At 59.2% G+C, this 23,480-nt stretch overlaps 1 protein-coding gene across 42 annotated transcripts in view; it reads right to left on the reverse strand.

Annotated features, from left to right (window-relative positions):
* CAMTA1 (calmodulin binding transcription activator 1) overlaps window positions 1-23,480 on the reverse strand; it is an 853,189-nt gene that overhangs the window by 74,598 nt on the left and 755,111 nt on the right. For all 42 annotated transcript variants that reach the window (XM_070610969.1, XM_070610946.1, XM_070610968.1 and 39 more), the window contains 4 exons: window positions 19,954-20,094; window positions 16,640-18,486; window positions 10,683-10,809; window positions 4,890-5,024 (listed from right to left, as the gene is read on the reverse strand). In XM_070610969.1, the coding sequence (XP_070467070.1) occupies window positions 4,890-5,024; window positions 10,683-10,809; window positions 16,640-18,486; window positions 19,954-20,094 (2,250 nt within the window). The remainder of the gene's footprint in view (window positions 1-4,889; window positions 5,025-10,682; window positions 10,810-16,639; window positions 18,487-19,953; window positions 20,095-23,480) is intronic.

Here is a 23,480-nt window from a genome sequence, read left to right on the forward strand (position 1 = left end):
ATCAGCTGGTAAGTGATGCTCTTGGAAATTGTTCCCAGTTTCTGTTTGGCTCTGTGTATGTTCTCCTATGTGGACAGTTCAGCATCACACATTACCCAGAGGAGGTGATGGGAAGTGGGCTGGGGGGTTTCTACAGGAGGGAGGGAACCAGGCCAGGAGGAGCCGGCACAGGTCCACCCATCAGAAAGCCCTGGAGAGTCAGCATGGGAGGAAGAAAGCATCCAGAGGCATCCCAGAAGGCCAAGGGGAAGCTAAATCTTGTTTTTCCTTCTTTCCACCTCCTTAGAGGGGAGCAAGGCTCTTGGTCTTCCCACACAGCTAACCTGGAGCCCCAGTGACAACCTCTCCTGGCCCTGGTGAGCTGGAGGGACAGGCTGCCTGGGGTGTCCACCCTGCACTGAGGCTTCCTAACAGGAAGCAGGCACCTGGATGATGAGGTGTGACCTCCCGTCCCTGTTCCCTCCTCTGCCTGAGATGACAAGGTCCCTCCCCACCCCCTGAGGGACAACAGGAGGCCTGCCCAGGTGGCCTGCTGGCTGAGCCTAGGAAAGCTGCATCTATGTCTTACTCCAATCCTCTCACCCAGGCAGGAGGCTCAGCTGCCTGAGAAGCAATTGAAAATACAGTCTAAGCATAAGCAGCTTAGTGGGGTTCTGAGAAGGGGACCAGTAGGGTGGGGGTGGGGCTGGGGGGACCCCGGGTCCTCTCAATCTGGCTCTGGGTAGAATCAGATGGCTGCAAGAGAAAGAATGGAGCGCCCAGAAGTTCCACTCACCTTCTCTTCCAGGGACAGAGGTCACTTAAAGGTATCCCAGTGCCCTCGGCCGATGTGAGCCCCACTCCCTCAGCCCCAGAGCCGCAGAGTCAAGGGCCTGGATTTATTCTCTTTGCAAACACAGGCACAGGCAAGACCATCTAAACAGACAGCACATCCTCTCCACACGCAGCACAGCCCTGGCTGTCTGTATCCACAGGACCCAGCAGGCAGAAGTGACATTTCCGAGTCCCTCTGCAAATGGTCCCCAGGGTAAACCCACTGCCTGACTGCCTCTAGCCTGGAAAAGGTCCCACTGAATCCCCAGATGCATAGTTGGCCTGCCCCAGACTAGTCAAGGGTCCTAGTGCAAATGGCCTGGGGTCAGGCCTGGGGAAATTTGTTCTGAATCTGGACCTTTCGGGGGAAAAAATGGTGCTCCCTGGAGTGCCTTGGCTAAGGGAACCACCATTCCATCTCTTCAGGCCCTTGCTGGCCCCTCCCCCTGGGATACCTCTGCCTGTCCCTCTTAGCCTGCCTGATGCCTGCTCAGGCCTGAAGTCTCAGCAGAAGGGTCACTTTCTCCTTGAAGCCTCCCTGACCATTGGGCTGGATTAAGCTCTTCTGAGTGTCCCGTGGGCACTCATTCATTCATTCATTCACGCATGCATTCCTAAGACAAATAAGTACTGGACCTACAAGTGCCAGCCGCGTGCTAGGAAGTGGGGGTCCAGGCAGACATGGCCTATGCCCCCTAGAACTCACAGTGGGGGTCAGGGGAAGGGAGGGGAAGCCCCCTAGGTCTGGGATAGGCGCTGCAGCTTCCGAGCCTCAGAGGCTACCCTCCCCAAGGTTGGCCGGAGCCGGCTGGATGGCGGCGGCAGCGCCCCCTCCTCCCTGTTCGCCCTCCTCGCCCTATCTCCACGCTCTGCCTCCGCCTGGATGGCTGCGCTCGTCTGAGACTGGGGGACCTGGGGCCCCTGCGCCATGCCCCTCCGCAGGGACGACAGCCCCCAACTGGGCCGGGCTGCTCAGACAAAGGCTGCACCCTGGGACAAAGGCAGCCGCCACCACTGCTGCTGCGCGCTGGCGCGCGAGCGGATTCTCTATGCTCCGCGCCGGCGTCCCCCACCCAGCTTTTAGTTTGGCAAACAAATCCATTTTTAAAATCAAATGAAGGCAGAAATTCTCTTCCCAAAACATTTCTTCTCCTCTGGGATGGGAGGAGGGGGCAAAGAGCTCTCGCAGGATTGACAGCAGGGCGACGGATGGAGCGAAACAACTGCCCCCGGTCGCGTCGGCCGCCGGCACGCGAGCGCGCAGCTCTCCCTGCACATCACGGTTCTCCCCCAGCGGCGGGGAAAGGCCCGGCCCTTCCACCGCGCGGTGCCTTGCCGCAGTCCGGGCGGGCGCCGGGCGCAGCGCGGCCAGCCGGTGCGCGAAGGCCCCTGCATTGCAGCTGCGCCGGGCGGACGGGCGTGCATGCGTGCGTGTGTGTGCGCGTGTGTGCACGCGCGTCGGCCGGCCGCCGTGCCCCAGTTTGCTCGGCGCTGCAGTCCCCTCGCCCCCTCCTCTTTCCACCACCACTCCTCCCCCGCCGCAGCACGCACGACTCCACCTCCCAGCAGCTTAATTGAGAATTTGCCCAGTAACTGTGGGGGCGGGAGGGGCTGAGAAAAGCAGCCGCAGAGACGCGAGGGGAGAGGAGAGCAAGGCTTCCGACAGCTCCCCCACTGCAGCATCTTCCTGGACACACAGTTCACTGCCAGGCCAAGGGGTTGGCCGGAGGCCTGGGGACTCCCACCCTCCAGGCTGTCCCAGCTGTCCCCTTTGCACTGGGCAGAGTATGCCGGTGGCACTGCGGCTGCGGATCTGCTCTGCCCTCCCCCACTGTTATTATTTATCAGGCTGGCGAAAGGCTGGGAAAATGATCTTTGGGTGGATAAGAACTTGTACTCATTTAGGGAAAAAAGAACAAGGAGGGGAGTTTCACTCCTCTCCTGGCCAGGTGGGGTCTCACAGTTCCGCTGCCCCTGCCACCCTTCCCCTCCCATTACTTGAAAGGACACTTGGCCAAGACCAAAGGGAGGGGGATGCATGGGGTCCTTCAGGGCCCCAATCGGCTCTCTGTAGGGGGGTGGCCCTGCCATGTCCCCTCCCCAACTCCTGTCATCTCTCCTGTATATTTTGCCAGGGGCTGGGGATGCTTATTTCAAATGGAGGCCTATGGAGGTCAGGGCTCCAAGTCCCTGGGGAGGGGGCTGATGGGGAGCAGGTGTCAGCTTGCCAGAAGGCCTATTGCCGGAGGGGCCTGGCATGGCTGAGGACTCAGCGGTGTGTTTGTTATGAAGCAGTTAAGGTGGCTGTCCCTCCCCATGGTCTCCATCACAGCATCCTCCCTTGCCAGCAACTTCTTGGTACTGCTTGCTCTCTGGGCTTCCAGGGGGCTGGCTGATGTTTTCTGTGCTCTGAGGCACTGCCTGGCTGATACTTGGCTCTCTGAAAGGCCCCATCACCCAAGCAGGTCCTACCCTGGCCCCAGCATCCTTCAGTCCACCCTGGTGAGGTGACCTGGTCACTCAGGGAGATCCAGGGCTCTGCAGAGTTCCCTGCCCCATTTCCTATTTGTTCTGCAAAACTGAAACCGGATTTCCTGAACAGGAGCCCCTGGTCACCCTGCCCTTCTCTGTTACATCCTGCAGGTCGTCATCACAGCTCCGGCTGGCTCTGGCCATGGCCAGGGATGCTGCCAAGGCCAGCCCGGTGCTCCCAGGCAGCCACTGCCAGGGTGCAGATGTCTGCTGACCCAAAGCCACCTCTGGGAACAGCTCACAGGGTTCAGTGGCCAGGGTGGCTGCCAGGTACCCTGTCACTGCTGGGGCCGTGGCTGGGACAAGGCTGATGTTTGCATACTGGGTGGCTCAGGAAAGCTGCCCAGGGCATGGACCCAAGCCCAGAAATCCTCCAGCAGCCAGCAGCAAGGGGAAGTGTGAGAGGTGAGAAGGCCAAAGGGCTGCGGTGGATGGGGGAGGGATGCTTAAGAAACTGAGCCCCCCACCCCCACCCCAGGAGGGCCCAGGGCAGCTTAGCCAAGACCCCAACCCCTTAGGCTGGTGAGGTCTCTAGTGAGGTATCCCACAGACTGGTCCCTCAGCAGGCTGCCCTGATACTGAGGTCATGTGCAGCCATCCCTCCCACTCTGTCCCTACGCAATGAGCAGACTATCACTTCAGCTCCCCAGGCTAACTCTGGCGCTTCCCCTTGGCAGGTCCATGCCTGGAAGGGCAGCCTCTGACCTTGGTGTCCCTCACTGTCTTTGATAGCTTTTCTCTGAAGAGTCTCTGGTGCCTTAGGAGGAGCAGCCAACACTCACCAACCCCATGGGCAGGGTCAGCAGCTCTCTGAGCCCCTGCCCCACCTTGGCTAGTGGGTCCTGCCTCCTTCCTTGGAGCCTAATGGGGTTCCCTGGTCCTCCACCCTTAGCCACGATCATGGTCCTGGGCTTGTTTCGGATACCTGACAGGACAGAGGCTTAAGTATAAACAGCCTAGGAACAGGAGGCGATGGGTGTTTGAGGGCTTCCACGAGAAGTTTTGGCTTGTTATCCCTAAGAGGCAGAAGCACTCAACACATGGCCCCGCAGTCCAGGCCCTGGGATCTGAGAGAAGCGCAGCCTGAGCTGCCTCCCTCCAGCTTCACAAATTGCTTTCTTCCCTAAGTGGCTTGGGGCTTGGTGATGGCCTCCAGGAGCTCTCTCTGCTTCGAGGACACCCTAGAGACAGCTCTGAGGGGGAAGCAGAGGATGCTTGGGCCCTGCTACTCCGGGTCTGTAGAGAGAGGAGCCTCTCAGCAACTTGGGGGCTTGTCTGGCCCCTCAGGCTCCCAGCAGGAGGGACAGCCACAGGCCCAAGCTCAAATACTTCGTTCTGTCCCAGGGAGAGACTGAGATTAAGGGCAGAGACACATGCAGCCTGATGGTGGAGACCAGGCCAGGCCTCCTGGGGCAAGACTTGCGCCCCTCCCTGCCCAGGAGCAAGGGAACCCGGATGCTTCCTCTTTTTTGCACCTTGTGCAGAGAGTCCCCAAGTTCCCTCTCCCACAGTGCCTGGCAAGGTGACGTGAGCGCCATTCTTACCGTCCAATGACAGCCAATCATGCTGGGAGGAAGGGAGCGTGGGAAGGGCCCGAGCTTTGTACTCAAACACCACTGAGTTGGAGATGATCTGGTTGTTGAAGGCAACTTGTAGGGTCACAAGACCAGTGTCATGGGCTGCAAGCAAAAGAAAGAGAGGTCAGGGTGGCAGGTGGGTGGGCGCCCTTCAGCCTGGTGTACCCCCCAGGGACCTGAGCGCCCCCTCCCCACTACCCTTCACCAGGTAACCCCAGCCTGTGCCGCTCATTCCTCAAGGCCCAATGAAATGCTGCTTCTTCTGGGAAGCTTCTCTGGACCCCAGAGGCAGCCGGGCGGTGGGATCACTCCCACGCCCCGTGTTGTGATTGCCTCCTTGCCCCTCTGCTTCCTGGCGAGGGCAGGGCCTGGGAGCTCAGGCAGAGTTGCTGAACGAATGAATGAGTGCGTGGTTGCCCACCCCGCCCCACGGCTGGCTGACTCCTCCCCTGCCCCATCCGTCCTAGGTGCAGTTCAAGAGCCGCATTTGCTTCGGACTCCTTTGTGCTCATTTCTGCTTCATCTTTTCCGACAAGCTTGTCCTGACTCACTTAGCATGGCCTTCCATGTATTTTTAGAAGTTCTTCTGCCTCCCTGATGAGAGCAAGAGCTTCGGCTGTGCCTGTTACTCCGGTCCCAGTGGTGCTGAGCTGGGGGTGCTGGCATGAAGCTTGTGGCTCCCTCCAATGTCTGGGCAGAAGCTTTGGGAAGACAGGCCCCTTGTGGGTCTCATTAACCACTCTGACCCCAACGCAGGACTCAGTGAAGACCGTATTGGTTGAATAAACGAATGGGATGTTCTCACCGTCAGCCAGAGGAAAGCCCACCCCTGGTGGGGACCTGCTTCACTTCTGGGGTCCAGGCTGCTGCTACATGAGTCCTGTTGAAATCTTGGGGGCTGTGGCCTACAGAGGTGGCCAGTGTGGGTGTGCAGCCTGCTTGGCTCCTGCTAGGCCTCGTCCCTGGGAGGTATCAGGGTTGTGTGCTCTCTGCCCTGCTTTTCTGGAACACCAGATACCGGTGCCCAGGGCCTCCCCAGGACAGATTTCCAGGGAGGACGCACATGGGGATCGTGTTACTGTTTGGGCTCTTGGTTTTCAGCAGCTTACAGACTCGAGGAAGCTGTCCAAGGCAGCTGCTCCCCAGGGCAGTCAAGCTCTGGCTTCCCTCTGAGGACGTCTGGGGCAGACCTCACTTCCCATGGGAAAACCAACTCATTGATCTGTGGCCTCCGTCCATCCCAGGGGTAGGTACTATGCCATTGTCCCTGGAGCAGGTCTTCAGGAAGCCACTGCCCAATGGTGACCAGTGGATTTTTCCCCTGGACTTTCCTCCTGGGCTTGGTCCCTTAGCTCTAGGCCACACACTGAAGCAATGGCTCCATGGTGGGTGGGGGTCCCATAGGACCTTCCATGGTGCCTCTCTGGGCAGGGATCTCCAGCCAAGTCCAGAACCTCTTGAGGCTCTGCCAGCATCCCCGGGCAGCCCTCCAAGCTGATGGTTGGAGATTTGCCTGGTTTACCAACAGGAAGGAAGGGCGGTCAGAACCCCACCACTGGAGCCTGCTCAGCTCCATTCCTCTTAGCAAGTCTCCAGCCCCTCCGCCTGCCCCTGGGGGTCTAAAGGCTTCTCTGTACCAGATGTCCCAGCTGGAGGATCCTCCTCAACTGCTGCTCTTCTTCCATAAGCTTCTGGCACTCATACAACCTGCAGTGACACTGGAATGGTGGCAGATTCAAAGGCCACCTTCTCCAGAGACACTGAGCAGAGAGGACCAATCACGGACTCCTGGATCTTGGTCCAGCAGCTGGGCTCGTGCAGGCCCATCACACAGGATGCTTCTTCGACTCTCTCAATCCCTCCCTTGCAGTCAGTCTGTCAGCGAGTTCTGGGTCCATCCGCTTCTCGCCATCTCAACAGCCACCGCTCTAGTCCAAGCTGCCGTCATTGCTTGCCTAGACTCCTGCATCAGCCCCCTGCGGAGGGCAACCTCAGCACACCTGACACCTGTTCCTGCCGGGATGGTGTGAGGGGGCCACCTTCCAACGCCCCGCATGAAACCAGTGGGAGCGCGTTGCCCAAGGGGAGCCCTCCACCTTAAGTCAGGAAAGATTACCCTGCACCTCTTCCCACGGTTTCCTCGCTTCTGTTCTTCCTACAACCATTCTCCCACACACCGAGGATCATCTTTTAAAGACATAATTTAGATCAAGTCACTCCTCCACTTAGAACTAATGGCTTCCCGTTGCAAGTAAAACCAAATCAAACTCCTTCCAGTAACTTAGGAGGGTGGAAACCATCCGGTCCCTGCCATCTTCTCCAGCCTTGCAACGTTCACCTCCACCCATCTTTACTTTCCTCCCACTTGCCAAACCTCCTCCTGCCTTAGTGCCTTTGCACTTCCTTGGCCCTCTGCTTTGATGCCTTCCCCTCTTCTCATGACTGGCTCCATTTCCTCATTCAGGTCCCGCCTGTGAGGGGCCCGCCCTCCTCAGTCTGTCCAAAGGAACCCCCTCTTCCCAAGCTGCTTTATCCCAGGACCATATTCTGGTGTCCTTCATTTTCTGGTTTTCTGCAGTTATCTTGGTTATTTCTTTGTTTCCTTGTGTGTTTTCTGTCTCCTTCAGTAGAATATAAGCTCATGAGAGCAGCGAGCAGGTCTGTCCTGATCCCCTCTTTATGCCCAGTGCCAAGGTCAGTGCCTGGCTGTTATGGCCCGTGGATAACTGTTTGTTGAATGGGTTGTTTCAAAACACAGGGCACTCACTCTCCTCATTTTGAATTTCACCTTTTGCCTTTAGGGTCCTCCCAGGAATTTGGGGGGGGGCAGCCTGCTGGTGAAGCCTTCCTGTTGGGGGCTCCTCCCTCTCCCCTGGAGCCTGGAGTGCTTAGCCTGAGTCCAAGTCCTCCTTCAGCACCGCCTCACCCTGAGCTCAGTGCTCCGACTTGGATGTCTCCCTCCAGACCTTGGGGTACTACTGGAATCTTGTAGGAGACAGATTCCTCCCTGTGTGTCTTCTGTGGCCAGTGATGGGGGGAGCTGCCCAGGAAGAACCGCCTTCTTGGTCTAGGTGGAGTCTCTTCACCCATTTTGCCTGAGCAGGTGCACTGGGCAGGTGGGCAGCGACCATTTGTGCCCCCTCTGCCGCTCCCCCAACTCACTCCCTGGGCCCCCTCCTCCCATGTAATTTCCAGACCCTAAGGTGGCCAGCCTTGTGCTCACAGCCCTCTGAGCCCTTCTTCTCAGTTCTGGCCTCAAGTATTCCTTCTTCAGGATCAGCTCCAGTTTCCCCAAGCCCTTGGGAGACCCAGGGAAGAGGTCCAGAGCAGCCAGTATCGTCCCCCAGGGTCAGGATTAGGGTTCGGGGCTGCGTCTTGTGCTTTGCTCCATTTCAGGTGCCTACCAGTGCCTGGCAAACCATTTGATGAATGAAGAAATGAATGAATGAATGCGGGTGTGCACGTATCCAGTGCTGTCTTCCAGAGGGACGTGTTTCAATTTGGGCCTTAAGACAGAGACGTCCAAAGGGGTTGGCTGTAGAACAGAATGGTGCTCTAGCAGTGAGACCCGGCTCTCAGTCTGCCTGAGCCCGTGGCTGCTCATCCCTGGGTCCAAGATGCAGTGTTAGAGGAGTCTGAACGACTGGGAGACACGGTGGCCTGGGCAGACTCTCCTGCCAGCTCTGGAGACCCAGAAATGCTCTGAGACTAGGAGAACTGCCTGCCGAGACCCAAACAGCCCTGGTCCCCTCTCCTCACTCCCGCTTGGGACAGAAAGAATGAAGGCCTCACTCATAGAGCCCCTTCAGGAATCGAGCATGTGACCCAGTGCTTCATGAACCTTCCCCCATCTCATGCTCTGGCCCACCTGGCAGCTGGTTTATAAAGATGTAGAAATTGAGGCCCAGAGAGGTCAACCACTGACCAGCCAGATGGTAACTGGCTGATCTGGGATGTGCTGTGGTGTGACTGATTCAGCCCCCAGGAGTTGCCAGGTCCTGGCCTGGGACATCATCCAGAGGTCACGCAAAGGCCAGTCATTTTTTTGGAGGGGTCAAATAACTTAGGACAGGCAAGGTCTGGGTCCTCAGCCAAGCAAGAACCAGGTACAGGAAGTGGCTTCTATTTATAGACCAGGAGAGTCCTGTGCCAGCAGCAGGTGATAAGTGGACAGTTTAATAACATGCTGCCCTGTCCCCCTACCCCGTCGGTGGGGGTGGGGGAGCTGCAGTAGCCACACATAGCTCTGAGCTGCGATAGGCTGACAGCCTGGCTGGCATCTGGGATGGCTGCGCTCCAGGCTGAGCAGGGCTGCTGGGAGCAATAGGGGCTGAGTGGGTCCTCTGGAGCCAGCCAGGCAGCTGGTGGGGGCAGGGCCAGCAGGAAAGGCCACCACGGGCCCCAGCCCTGGCTCCCTGGGACGTTTGTGGTGAAGGAGGTGCTGGGCTCCAGTGGAGGCGGAGCATGTGAGCCCAGCCCTAGAGCATTCTGCTCTGGTGGGCTGCATGGGGAGATGGAGAGAGAGAAGGAAGAATGTTCCATGTGAGCACAAGAGGCCAGGCTTGGGGGGATGGTGCAGGGGGAGGCAGACAACTGGGGTGGTGCAAGGCTCAAGCAGGACCACTTCAGGTGGAACCTGGCACCTGGCACTGGCCAGTTCTGCTCCTGCCCAGGGACTCCTGCCCCGACTTCTCTTCCCAACCCTAGCCCTCCACGGGGAGCATGCTCTCTCCTTTGGAGTCCTCCTGGCTTCAGACAACATGAGGATCCCTCTGCCCTCGCCAACCCCCCATCGTCTTCCTCTTCATTTGTTGCCTGGGCTAGCTGGATAAGCCACCCCTGGAGCTAAGGATGCATGCGAGGGGTCAGCCAGAGGTCTTCCCAACACCACCCAGGGAACAGAAAACATGGGCTCTAGACACAGCTCCCCTCACAAATATCCATCTCCTCCTTGTGATGTGTCAGCCACTTTGCGAGGCCTCGGGACACATGGTGACTAAGAAAGATACAGACCCTACCCTCATGGCACTGACAGGCCAGTGGGGAGGTAATCATGGCCAAAGGTCAAGGACAAGTTGACCAGACAGGGATACCAAGCTAAGTTTGTGATGCTGAAGCCCTGAGTGAGGAGGACGAAGATCAGAGCCTCAGAGACAGCACAGAGGGCTTCTGCTTGAGACTGGAAGAGGATTACGTGCAGGTGCCCTTTCCCGGGCACGGGGTGGATTGCTTCAAATTCTTGAAGGAGTTTGTGCAGATTATTCTTAGTTTGGCACCCCCATCCCCTGCCGCCCGCCAGGCCTTCTCCATCCCTCTTTGACCTGCTCTGTGCCCCAGGGGCACTGACCCTGTGGACTGACCCTGGAGGCATGGGCGGGAGGAGAGACGGCCTCCGACCCCAGATGCAGCTCCCGGTGGGCCCTTGGCCTGCCCACTCTCACCAGTTCGTGGAACCCTTCAGGTCCAGGGTCCCGCTATGGCCAGTCCTGGGCGTGTCAGCCTGGCTTACTGGTTGTCTAAGTAGTCCCTTCATCACGTTCTCCTCAGAATCCCAGCTGAGCATGCCCGTGTCCCTGTCTGATACGGGGTCCACAAGCCCCAGAAGATGACATTATAATGGCCCGATCCAGGACCCGCTCCTTCACAGCAGAGGAAAGTGAGGCCCAGAGTAACGATGCCACTTGCCAAGGGTCCTCCCCAGGCCAAGCCCGAGTCCAGTGTTCCAGGACCCACATCTGCGGCAGGCGGCGGCCTTCTCACCTGGGCAGTAGCAGCGCAGCACGCCGGGCTGAATCAAGGACGCAGGCACTGAGATCTGGTCGAACAGGCAGCTGTAGTTATTGCTGGCTTCTTGCCATGGGCCTGTGATGAGAACCTTCACACCTCCCTGGAGGGAACAGACGTGAGAGGCGAGCGTGAGCCACAGAGGAGGACCGAGGGACGTAGGCCTCACGGCTGCACTGCTCAGACCACAGTCTGCACCCCACCCCACGTGCTTGTTGAACGTGCAGATTCCCGGTTCCAATAAGCCCTGGCTTTAGAGAACCACTGTTTCAGGATTGCAGCAGAAAGAGGGGGCCTGCAGCCCTCCTGGTCCCTTGGGGGACCCCAGATGCTCCTTGCCTTCCTTAGCTGGCATCCAGCACAGGGGCAGGCAGTTCTGACCCCAGACCCTCTCCTGTGCAACTTTCAGTTCCAGGCAGAAGGGAGCACAGAGTTTTTCAAACCTTTTCAGCCCATGATGCACCTGAGAACTGGCCAGGCGGGACCCCTGGAAGGAAGAGGAGGGGAGCCAGGGGGCCTTCTCTGTCATTTGCTGTGGACAGATGGAGGGAACTCCGAGTTTTGAAAACTGGCCTGAGCATCTTAGTGTCACCCCAGGGACCGGAAGTTCTGGTGGGGAAATGAGGAGAGACCCAGGATCCCCAGGGTATGGTAGAGATGAGGGGGCAGTAGGGAGATGGATGAAAAAGGCAATGAGAAAGATAGCAGAAATAGAAAAATGGAGAAGGAAGGCTCAGAGTTGGAGGGGCTCAGAGATTTCCCTGGGCTGGAGTAAGCCTTAGGGCTAAGGGTTGGGGACAGGGTGGAACTGAGCATCAGCCCCCTGCCTCCAGGCTGAGCCATCGAGGGCACTTGTCTGTGCTGCTGCCCACACGGCTAGAGGGGCCCTCACTGTGCACACACACCACTCACGCAGGCACCGATGGCTTGCAGCCTGGCTGGGGCTGTAGCTGCTCCCACAGGGCAGGGGTGAGGGAATAGAGTGGGGAGAGGATGGGGGAGGGGGCTCAGAGGACTTTGCTCAGCTCATGGGGAGAGGGCCCTACCCCCAGGGATCCCGAGGCGCCCAGGAGCAGGAGAGCACAGGATAGGTGCTCCCTGACCTCCTGCTGGAACCAGCCAGGATGTGCCCCCGAGCGAGGAGGGTGGCCTTATGTCCCGGTGCCCCCGGTGGTCCTGCTTTATAGCCACCATCCCCTTTTAGTGATTAATAGCACCTCCTGCACTCTATCCTTTCCGGTGTGGACGAGGAGGTGTAATTGCCCTACTCAAGGCTCAGACAGCCGAGGGGAGTGCCCAGTTACTGAGTCGGGGAGGCCTGTCCTGGGGGTGCAGAGTGTGGGGATGCTGGCCTCTCTGGCTCTCCTTGGTGGGCCCATCCCAGGCTCCATCCACCTTTCCCAGCAGGGAGCCAGGAGCTGTCAGGACAGAGTGGAGAGCGCCACCTAGTGTCCAGGCCGGGTAAGGCCGAGAGTGGTGCCTACTTGAGACTGGGGTGATGGAGGGCGTGAGGAGTGAGGACCACAGACAACTTCTTCCCCAACCTCTCTAGGCCGGAGAGGCCAGCCTCCAGCCCCCAGGCTGCTCCCCTGTGCCAGCGAGACGCTCTCCTGCTCAGTCACCAGTTCTTGGGTGGCCTCTCCTTGGCACTGGCCCATCCCTGCCCTGGATGGACCCCCGGCCTCAACACGGGGCTTGCTCCTGAGACTCCTTACAATGTTCCTGGAGCCCTGACCCGGCCCAGGGCTGGTCTTGGGCATCCGTATCTGGAGTGGGTGTTTCCAGGAGGCGAGATGGCTTCTCCACAGCCCAGCACAGAAGAGAGGATTCCACTACTGAAGGGGTTCTCCCAGACTAGCATGCATCCCACCTGTGCTCTCGGAGGGCCTTCCTCTGGGTTGGGAGGGCTTTGGAGAAATCGCTTCCCTGCTAGGCAATCAAAGTTTGGGGAGCAGTGGAGAGAGCTCAGCACTGGGAGCCCAAAGCAGGAGGCCTGCCCCTGCCCCTCAGTAGCTGTGTGTCCTCAGGCAAGTAGCCCAACCTCTCTGGGTAGCATTTGATTTCTAGGTGCCCCCTGGCCTTAACACTCCCTGGTTCTGATATATGGCTCCATAGAGGGATTTGGAGGTCTGTTGGAGTGGCGGGATGCGGCTGGCATGCTTGGGCCCACGGGCTGGGAGTAGGTACCGGGCTGGGAGGTGTGCCCCATGGCAGAGGTAGAACCCGACTTTGGGATGTCTAGGAGTACCAGAGGCCAGCTCAGGACACGATTCTCCCTCGATCCTGGGAAGTGGAAGAGCAGTGGCTTCAAAAGCCACAGACAGTTACCATGCGAGAAAAAAGGAAAAAAATAATAACCCCAATCAACAGTTGCTGGCACGAAGCTAGGGCTGCTGTGAGGAACAAAGGGCTGCAGAAATTACTGGAGAACATCAGGACCTTCTCCATGGAAACCACTGCAGGATGGGCTCAGCATCCATCCGTTCAAGGGACGGTCACCATGGCAACGCTCCCCTGGCTGTGCTGAATCTTTGTGATGCGGGCACCTGATGGCTCTAATTGCAGCCTCCTTTGCCCAGTGCAGCAGGAGTGTCAGTGGAGGGAGATAACACAGAGGGGTTAGGGGGAGAGGTGGGGGCATCTGAGGTCTCTGCGCCCTGGGAGTCTTGAGATAAAGGACTCAGATTTCTGATGCACCTGGGGCAGATCCTGGGGCCCAGAGGCACCTCGTGTGTGTGTGTGTGTGTGTGTGTGTGTGTGTGTGTGTATGTGTATGTGTGTTGGTGACCAGTTGCAGCCGGAGGTGAAGAGGTGGACAGAGCATAAGAGAAATGGGAGCAGATGGCCCCGCCTTAGCATTCCTGCAAAGTGGGTGGCTGGGCAACATCCAATTTGAAAGCTGGGTGAGGGCATTGAGCAACTGTTTAGCCCGACCCCATATTACAGACTAGGAAGCTTCCCCAGGCCTATGTGTCCTGCTGCAGAGGCCTCCACAAGCTTGGCAGAGCCTGGCTAGAACCGGGCTCCTGACACGGTTGGCAAGCAGGCCTCTTGCCCGCAGAAAAGGGGAGAGGGCAAGGGGCAAGCATACCAGCCAGGGGGCTGAGAGGGGAGAGAAGGGTCAGGAGAGAAGATGCTGTCTCCTGCAGGAGAACCCATGAGGGAGTGGCCCCTGCTGCTGGACTGGGGACAGTGACAGGGCTGGGAGAGGAGGACACCGAGGAGGAAGTGGCCACTCAGAGCCCTTGGGGCCTCTGCAGAGGTCTCCCCTGGGGGCCATTTGGCTCCAAAGGGCCCAGCTGGTGGCATCCAAATCAAATCGAATTTGAGCTACTTTTGTTTCGGGGAGCTGGAAGCATCCAGAACTTCTGGAAAACCAGGCTGGACGCTCCCTCTGCCAGGCGCCCGGACCATCCTCCCTCTCCCGTTCCTGTGCTGCCCTCACGTGGCAAGCTGCTGAACTGGCTCCAAGGTACAGCTGAGGGATCTGCCAGCAGTACTGTGTATGGAACAGAGGGTCAGGCCTGCCACGGGCCCCTCACTAGTGCCCCCAGGCCCAAGGAGGCCAGAGTGCAAGCCTAGACTGGTCCAGGGACCTGCACGCCCAGGCCAAGGCCCAGGGAAAGAGGGTTCTTCCTTCCATCCTCCAGCTCCAGGACCCAGGCTCCCGAGGACCAGATCTTCTAGGTCCTAGGGCTTGTGGGCCCTCGAGGCCACCCCTCTTGGCCATTTACAAATAAGGAAACTGAGGCCCAGGGAGCCAGGTCTCAGAGTCAGGACCAAAAGACAGCACTCCGACTCCCAGCTCTGACCTCACTGCACCCCAAACCCAGGCCTCCCTCCCTAACCCCCCAAAATTGCCCCGTGAGGGGCAAGCTGCTGGGCAGAGCTGACCTTTCACCCTAAGGGGAAGCGCAGTGGGTGCTGGGAGAATACCACTGAGCTCAGTGTCACTGACGGGGTCACACTGAGTCACACCAAGAGAAAGCCCAGTAGGAATCTTCCGGAATCTTGGGAGGCCAGTGAGGAGGGAAGGTGGAGGTGGACGGAAGAGACAGGTGCTGCCTGAGCACTTTCTTGTTAGTCCCCACAACAACCTGGCGAGGTGAGTGCCATCACTGCCCCAATTCTAGAGACAGGAAGGCAGGTGCCTTGCTCCGGGCCTCCAGCTAGAGAGCGTGGGGCCAGGATTTGAATCCACACTGTCCAGCCCCAGCCCCAGGCTCCTCCCCACACGGGGCAGCTGCCTCTGGACACTCGAGGACTTTTACAAACAGGCTGTACACAGACCCAGTGCAGGGCAGAAGCTGCTCTGCCAGACCCCTGCCCATTCCAGGCTGCTCCCTTCAGGAGGCTGGGCCACTAGTTGGGTTGATGTGGATCTGAGAGCTGGCACTCGTCCACAGGTTGTATCTTAGCTTTGCCATAAAGGAAGGAGGTGAAGGAGGCATGAGCCTCCTGGTCAAGATTGCGACACTGAGGCCCACCATCTAGGTGACCCCTCCGAGGCTGTACACAGTCAACCAGCGAGCCGCCTCTTTGCCACGGCCACGGCAAGAGGACTCGAAAAGGGACACAGTGAGTCATGAGCTGCGATGGCTGCAGAATAATAACCAATGTCCACCGATTACTTGCTCAGGGCCAAAGACTTTACCAAGCTCACACCTTGCCCTGAGTAGGTAGTGTTACCACCCCCATCTTATAGGTGAGGAAACTGAGGCACAGGGAGGACGAGTCCTGGCGAGCCAGGATCGACCCCCAGGAGCACCCCTGAGACCCACCCTCCGCCACTGGGCCTCACTGTCCCCTTCACCAGGCCCAGGGGAGACTCTGAAGCAGAGAGTGGCTCTGAGAAGTGCTTCACTTTTCAGGACACCCCGTTCACCCAGGCTCCACTCGGGCATCGTCCCAGGAGCCCCTGCCCGTGCCTGGGTCAGGAACGTGCGTGGGCTTTGGCCAGCATCCCGCACTGCCTGTGTCTGCATCACTGCCTTAAGACACCTCGTGAGATTCCGGGTCTTTCAGCAGTGCCCTTCCCTGGTGTCCCCGGCAGCAGCCCCCGCCCTAGAGTCTATGGAACGTGGCAGTGGAACCCCGGGAGCTGTGGGCAGCCACTCCCAGGGAGGAAGTGCTGATCTGGGCTGCTCCCCAGGCACCTGGCAGGTAGGCTCGGAGCAGTCGGGGAGCGTGCCCTGGTGCAGCAGGGCATTACGGAAAGCTCGGGCCCCTCTGTGTCCCTCCTGGGCCATTCTACTTCAGAGAAAGAGCATGGGTTCCTTCCTTAAACATTTGTGCCACCATGGCGTGGCGAGACCTGGGTTTTTCTGCTGTCCTGGGCTTTGGAGCAGTGATTCTCAACATCAGATCTCAGCCCCTGGGAACTGAGACAGCCAGGGGTGGGGTGGGGGGCACAGGTGGGAGATCCTGGGTCGTAAACACGCCTTCGATTTTGCAGAGGCTGGATTTATCCAAGAAACTCTCGTGGAAGACTATTCAGATGCTTTGTACCCCCCCTCTCAATTTGACGGGGATTTGTTTGTTTTTCCTTTGTTTGGTGAAGTAAATCAAGACCAATGGATATGGATGATCCATGGTGATGATTTTCAAATGGCACTTTCAGCAGGATCCTCTCTCCAAAGGGAAAAACAAACCAAAGCAAAACATAGGACTCTTCACCGATAAGCAGGTGACGGCAGACTGCTCTGGTCGGAGCTGGGAGGGCCACCCGGCCTCCAAGGAGACCCCTGACTTTAACGCTACTTGCTCCAGTGAAGACTGAGCACCAGAGAGGCGGAGGTATTTCAAGTGGGGACAGAGGGCGGGGACAGCTTTGTCTGTATGATCCGGTGCCTCACTGAAAGGGATGCCACATCAAGTGAGCTGGCAGGTGGGCAGGTGAGGCGGGTGGGGAGGTGAGGGCAGCAGCAGCTTACCTCCGGGTACGACCACTCTGGGGAGTAGTCGGTCACCATGAACACCCGTCCGCTCTGCTGCAGCATCCCCAGGGTGCCCTGGGCCGAGGCGGCTGAGACCACCTCGGCGACGTGCATGTAGGCCATGGTGCCAGCCCCGCCCTCGGCACTGCTCAGCTGCAGGCTCCCCTGCTGGGGGCTGCAGCAGGGGATGCACATCTCCGCCTGGGTGAAGGGGGCGCGGGCCCCGTCTTCCGACTGCGAGAGGGCCGTGCTCTCCCCCGACACCAGCTGGTGCCCGTAGATGGTGCCGCTGCCCCCCTCCACGGAGATGAAGTCGTTGATCAGGTCAGAGAACTGGTTGCTGAAGGAGATGTCAAAGTGGTCCAGGCTGAGCTCCATGTTGGAGGCATTGCCGAGGCCAGGCTGGGCCACGGGGTAGAGTCCCTGCACCACATTGCCCGGGAGGATGGGGACGCCCCCGGCGCTGCGGATCACCCCGGTGGGCTCGGGCTGCAGGTAGTGTTCAGAGCTACAGGCCTGAAGCTCCCCAGACTTGATCAGGCCCTCACCCCCTTCAGCCACCTGTGAGGTCTCCATGGTGACCTCCCCTTCTGCCCCCATAGCCTGGAAATTGGCCTGGAACTGCATGAGGTGGAGGGAGGAAGTGGACTCTATCCGGGTCTCCACGTGGCCGCTGCAGGAGCTGGTTTGTGACGAGGCCTCTGTTTTTACCGTGGGCATCACAAAGGTGCCTCCAGAGTCACTCAGGCTGCTGTGGGCATTCTGCTCGATGGGGAGGGGTTTGCTGGCATCCTGCAGGAAGAAGCTGGGGGAGGGGGTCTGGTGGACGTGGGGACTGTGGCCGGTCTGGCTGAAGCTGGATGTGTAGTCCTTGTTGGAGTCTATTGCACTGAAGTCCATCTGCTCCAGGGTGGTGCTGGGACTCAGGCCCCCGCCTGACGGCAGGAGGCTGGAGCCCGCAGTGAGGGTGAGGGAGCTGGAGGCCGCAGCCGCCGCGGAGGAGGAGTACGCTTCTTTGGCCATCTGCTGCTCGAAAGAGGTGTCCTCGGTCTTGATCTCCTTGGTGAGGACGGCGGTGAAGCTGAAGCCCCTCTCCACTGGTGGCGAGTGCCGGACGTTGGTGCCGACCATCTCGGCTTTCAGGCCCCCGCCCCCGTACGTCTGGCCCTGCTTTGGGTTATTGAGGAAACAGTCGGGGTCAAAGTTCATGGTGGTTTCTGGAATCTTCCGGCCACCGTCGAGGGTGGTGGAGAGGACCAGCTCTTCGGACACGTTGGTGGGCAGCATCGACAGGCTTTCCGAGCTGCCCGTGGTGGGGAAGGCGAACTTGTGGCCGTCGGAACTCACGGCCAGGACGAGGCCCTGAGAGGCGTCGGGTGAGAGGAGGTGGTGGTTGGGGCCAGCGGTGGGGGACATGGTGTACACGGCCTCGTTGGTGACCTCAGACATGAACACTGTGGCGCTCTGGGACAAGCTCCCCATCACGGAGGCCACCGCCATGCTGGACACGCCTGTGACCACGGGGCTGTCCACCATGTCGGGATCGCTGTTGAGCCCACTGCTGATGGACACAGGGGAGCTCTGGGTGGTGTCGGGGACCTCCACCTGGTTGGTGGAGGAGACCTCGGTGCTGTTCTGGTGCAGCAAGGCCGGCTTGGCCACCTTGCCGTTCCTCTTCTCGCGGCTCGAGCCCTTGCCGTGGCTGTGCTCGTGCTTGCCCTCGGACACGTCATTGTGCTGCACCTCCGAGTGGCTCCCGTACCCCCCAGTCCGTGGCTCCACCTTCGGCGAGATGATGCGGTGTTTGGCACTGTTACACTTGTGGTGCACGCTGCTGCCCGCTCCTGCGGAGGTCAGAAGCACAACACGCATGCGCACACACACACACGTGTACACACACATGCACACACAAAGAGAGAGTCAGAGCTAGGAGTGCAGTGGACCCTGTTCCTGAGCAGCTGGGACATAGCAAAGTCCAGCCTGGGAGTCCAGGCAGGCCCTTGACCCCTTGGGGCTGGCAGGTAACAGACACTCAGGGTCTTGGACCCACATACCCCAAACTTGGGCTTTCGCATGCCCCGCGTAACCATCCTCCAGACCAGGGGATCGTTCCTTGATGCCCTTTTCTCATAGTAATAGTAGCACCCAGGACATAGGAGGTTGGGAAGAGAAGGCGGAGAGAATGTCATCCGCCAGGAAAATCCTTTCCACCTTCAAGGCAGATGCCATCACTGGAGCGGCTCCTGCCAGAGGGGCTCAGCCTCGGAGGGTGGTGGGGCCCTTCCCCCTTCCCTGAGACTTTCCACGCCTGCTTTTCAGGAAGCCCGCTCCTCCAGACAGTGACCAAAGAGGGTTCTAGACTTTGCTCCAGAGGCAGAAAGGTATTTGGGGCCACCACCTCCATTTAGCTAGTCCGGGTCTGTCGGCAGCTGTCTGTGGGGTAAAATCCTTCTACAACCTGAGCAAGGACAGAGCCCAAACCGACAGTTCAGGGGCAGAGAAGAAAACAGCCTCAGGCGCCGAGTGTGTCCGAGCTCTGGCCAGTCTCCATCAGGGCTCTTCCCCCAGGCGGCCAGGACGGCTCCTCTCTCCCTGTCTCTCCCACTCCGTCATTCTTTTCACCCCATCTGATAAGGGTCACTTTGCTTTTGATAAAAGAGTGAATTCTTTCCCGATCCTGTTACAGCCTCTCCACCAAGATTCCTAAATGCTTGAAGACTTCACAGAGAAGTGACATGACCCCTTAATGGAAATCTCTAATTAAGGCAGCAGAGGGAGTGAAGAATGCACATTTCAAAGAGCAAGTACCATTATCAGAAAAATGGACACAATAGGATGGAGAGCGCAGGACGCTTTCCATTCTTGGAGGAGACAGGGGTTAAAGAAGGAGGTTGAACTTGAGTGGTCCCATTGACTCAGGGCTGATCTCCTTGAAAAGCCCGTGTCGGCCCACTGCCCAGGGACCTGGGCCTCCTGCTGACGACGCCCAAGAAGGTGGGGCCTGGGGGGCACTTGCAGCGGGTGGACGAGGCCCGGGGCCCCGACTCCGTGCACTCCCCAACTCTGCTGCCCCCACTCCTAGAGGGAGCTGACGCTCTGGAAATTGTTCTCCCCTGCCCAGAGTGGGCTGTCCCACCAGCCCCATGGGGCAGGACGAGAATGAGTCTGTCCCGGGTGCCGTGCTGTCGCCTGGCTGAGCCCTCTCCCCTTGATGGACACCACGGCCACCCCCGAGGAGGAGAGCTGCACCCACTGCCTGGCCGAGCCCCCCTGCCTGTCGTGCCCACCTGCCCACCGGGAGCCCCACTCACCCAAGCTGCCAGTGCAGAGGCAATTGTGGGTCCGCGGCTGCGGCTTGGTCTGGTGGCTGTCAAGGATCTGCTGCACCAGCTGCTCCACCGAGAAGCCTGAACTGCTGTTCCCGTTGCTGCAGGTCCACTTGATGCCGTGGACTGCGGGGAGAGAGGCAGAGGGGTGGTCAGAGGCCACGGGGTGCACGGGGAGGTCCTGCGAGGGGTGGGACCCAGGCACTCCCAGAGCTGCAGCAGCCCCCTCTCTGCTGAGAGGCTGCTCTAGGGACCAGCTGAGGCCCTTGAGGCGGGGAGGAGGGAGGAGAGAGGACCAGGCTGCCCCACCAGACCCCCACTCTCCCCGGGAGCTCTGCGTTCTTCCTCTGCCTCCTCTCCTCCCTTCCCTGCGGTCCAGCCTGGGGAGTGGACCGCCCAGAGATGTGCTTTGTTTTCCCAAAGTCCAAGTGCACCAGGGACGATCTTCAAGGGATCCTGGAGTGAAGGAGAAAGGAGGCGAGGACCGGGAGGGAGAGGTGCTGGGAGGCTGAGCTACAGCCCAGGGGCTGAAGCCAATGCCCGGGGCTCCAGGAGGGACCCAGGCCACTGGGAGGGAGCTCCTCCCAGACCACGGTGGAAGCAGGTGGCCTGGGAGGAGGAGCAGGGCACCGGGTCACGCTCAGGAGAGGCCAGTGGCTTGGACAAAGCAAGAACAATCTCCTTTCTCCTTTGGCTGAGCTTCTCACACATGGACTCCAGGGGGAGAACCGTCACAACTGTTCTTGCACTGTGAGGGGCTCCAGAATGCAGACACACAAGGACGCAGTCTACACAGGCTACACAGCGGGGGGAGCTGGGTTGGATTCAGAATTTGAGTCCAGGTTTTGGTCTTTACTTGCTCTGTGAATTTGGGCAAGTCACTAAACCTCTCTGAGCCCCAGTTTCCTCATCTGTAAAATGGGAAAATAATAGCATCTGCCTCACAGGTGGCCAGGCGGAAACCTGATGAACCTGCCTGTCACTTCACGTGTACCCGACAAAGAACAGCTGTTGTCACAACCATTAAAAGTGATGATGGTGATGGTGGCGATGACAGCAGTCACGGTGATGAAGGTGACACGCAGCGGGCGATGCTGGCCTTGCCCTGCGGCTTGGCTGATGCTATGGGAACTGGGCTTGGGGAAGGAAGCTTCGTGCTGTGGAATCTGTGGATGGCTCAGCCTTGGAACGCTGGGGGGAGAGCTCCGCGGCGGCCATCCAGTCATGCCTCTGTTCCTTGTCGCACCTGTGTGCAGAAGTTCAGTGCTTTTTAGAGAAAAGCCCCTGTGTGAGGGTTGTGATCTGCCAGGAACCCCTTGCAGGCGCTGCTTTCCTTCTCTGGGCACCTGCCTAGGTGTTCATTTGCGGTCCTCACCCTCCGCTCCATTCTGACAAGGCTCCTCCAGAGGCTCGGGGCTCTTCTTCCTGCACCTTCACCAGCGCTGGGGCCCACAGCCCTGCTCCCAGCGGGTCCTGGATTCTGGCGGGTCATTGGGAGGGGTGGGGTTGCTGAGTGGCGCTGTCCTCGAGCTAGTCGAGGGGCCTGGATTTGAAGTCGTGTGTGTCTGTTCAGAGCGCTACGTGATGGGCACGTGATGGGGGCGTGGAGTTGACAGCCCACCTTTCTGCAGGTGGGCAGTGCCTCTGCCTCGGGATCCCTTGGGGAATTCTCCACCGGCCCCAAGAGGCCTGGGCTCCTGCTGGCTCAGGCCTACCTTGTCCCCGGCGGCTGGAGGGAAGGGACAGGCTAGGGTTTTGCCAACCTCATCAGAGCTATGGAGCCCTTTTCTCAGAGAAACCTCTACCTGGAAATCCAATATGGAAATCAGATAACAGCAGAAGGGCCTGGCTGAGGCAGGAGTGAGGGCTAAGGGACCTCCAGCCAGTCCCTGTGCCCGGGTTCCCCTTGGCTGAGGACCTTTTTCCAGAATCCTCATTTTCTAGATGAGAAAACAGAGTCTGGGGGTGCCAGATGGCAGGACTCGAGGATCCCCCCCAGCCACCCTGCCCCTCCCCTGCCCCGCACTGCTGCACATGCAGATGGCTTGTCCCAGCTGTCCGTCCCCTGCCTCAGCACGGAGATTCTGATGTCCTCGGTCTGGGCTGGTGCCCAGGCTTTTTTTCGAGCTCCCCAGGAGTTCCTCACATGAAGTCAGGATGGCCAACACACAGTTCAGTCCTAAGCTTAAGATCTGCAGGTACCACAAGGCTGGGAGCAGAGACACCTCCAGAGCTCACCGTTGGTGGTGCTTCTACATACGGGGGCCTTTGGGCAGAGGCTCCATGCAAAGCCAGAGCAGGTATTCTCATGGAGAACCCCCATGGAGTCTGAACTTGGCTCTTGGAGAGATGAGCTGTGCTCAGGGCAGCCCCACCTCCGGCTTCTGGTCATGCGACTGCACCCCACCCCATGGTCTTGGGGCTCTGTAGGCTCGCTGATCCTGTGAGTGGCAGCTGCCTCTGCTGGAGTCTTCTGCCTGGCATTTCTGACCAGGGCCCCTCTTTGCAGTGACCACTGCCGCTCAGCCCAGGCTTCCTCTCCAGCTCCCGTGGGGGTGTGGCTCCTGCATTCTCTCTGCCTCTTGCTCTCCTCCTTATGTTGTGAAGGTTATAAAATGAAAACCCAGTGAAGGGTGACAGATTGCAAGCAGAGAATTTCTGGATGCTTAATGCAAATTACCCACTGTCCTGGCACATCCAGTATGCAGATCACCTCCCCTCCCTGGGGAGGGGGAAGCCCCTCCTCCGAGGTGGTGAGCTGTTAGTACTGAATATCAAATACTATCAAGACGGCTTTTAACATGTCACGCTCTGCTTCCCGACACGTAAGGAATCAGCGGGAAGGAGATTTCTATAGGGAAAAGAGCGCTTTGTGGAAGGAAGGTTAATAAACGCGCTGGCCGTGCCTGCCCCAGCCCTGCCCCCTTCGTGGAAGCAGCAGAAGGAAAAGCGCATTAAAAGTACGCTCAATTAAATGTGGGGTCATGACCTGGGGGGGAGAGACAGAGAGAGAAAAGGGAATTCCCAAAAAACGACCTCCTGCTGGCTCTGCGTCTCATCTGTCCCCTCTGCTCACTGAGTCTTGGTGGAGGGCACCAGGCTCCTCGCCCGGAGGATGTCCTGAGCGTTCCAGCCCAGCCTGTGCCAAGTCCCAGGCAGAGGGGCCCTCTCTTCAGCTCCCTGTGCACATGGCCTGGGGGGTGGTCCCTGGGCTGCACAGGTGGTGGAGGGGGGCCTGTGTGCCCAGGGAGGCCGGGGCAGGGGAAGGTGCCAGAGAGGGAGAAGGTGAGCATAGCTCCCCTGTGGGCCTGCACAGGACAGGAGGGCCACGCTGGCCACTGGAAAGTCAGGTGCTGAGGGGTGCTCCCATGGCTCCCCCAGAGGTCTCGCTGCTGCTCTGGACTGGCTCTGGTGGGGCTGCCTGCAGCATGCCCCGTGGGAGGACTGGTCTGCTGAGCTGAGGCCGCGGTGGCTGTTGCAGGAACCCACCGGCCACCGCCATGTTGACCTGG

This window comes from Equus przewalskii, chromosome 2, assembly GCF_037783145.1.
Source record: "Equus przewalskii isolate Varuska chromosome 2, EquPr2, whole genome shotgun sequence".
Lineage (NCBI taxonomy): Eukaryota > Metazoa > Chordata > Mammalia > Perissodactyla > Equidae > Equus > Equus przewalskii.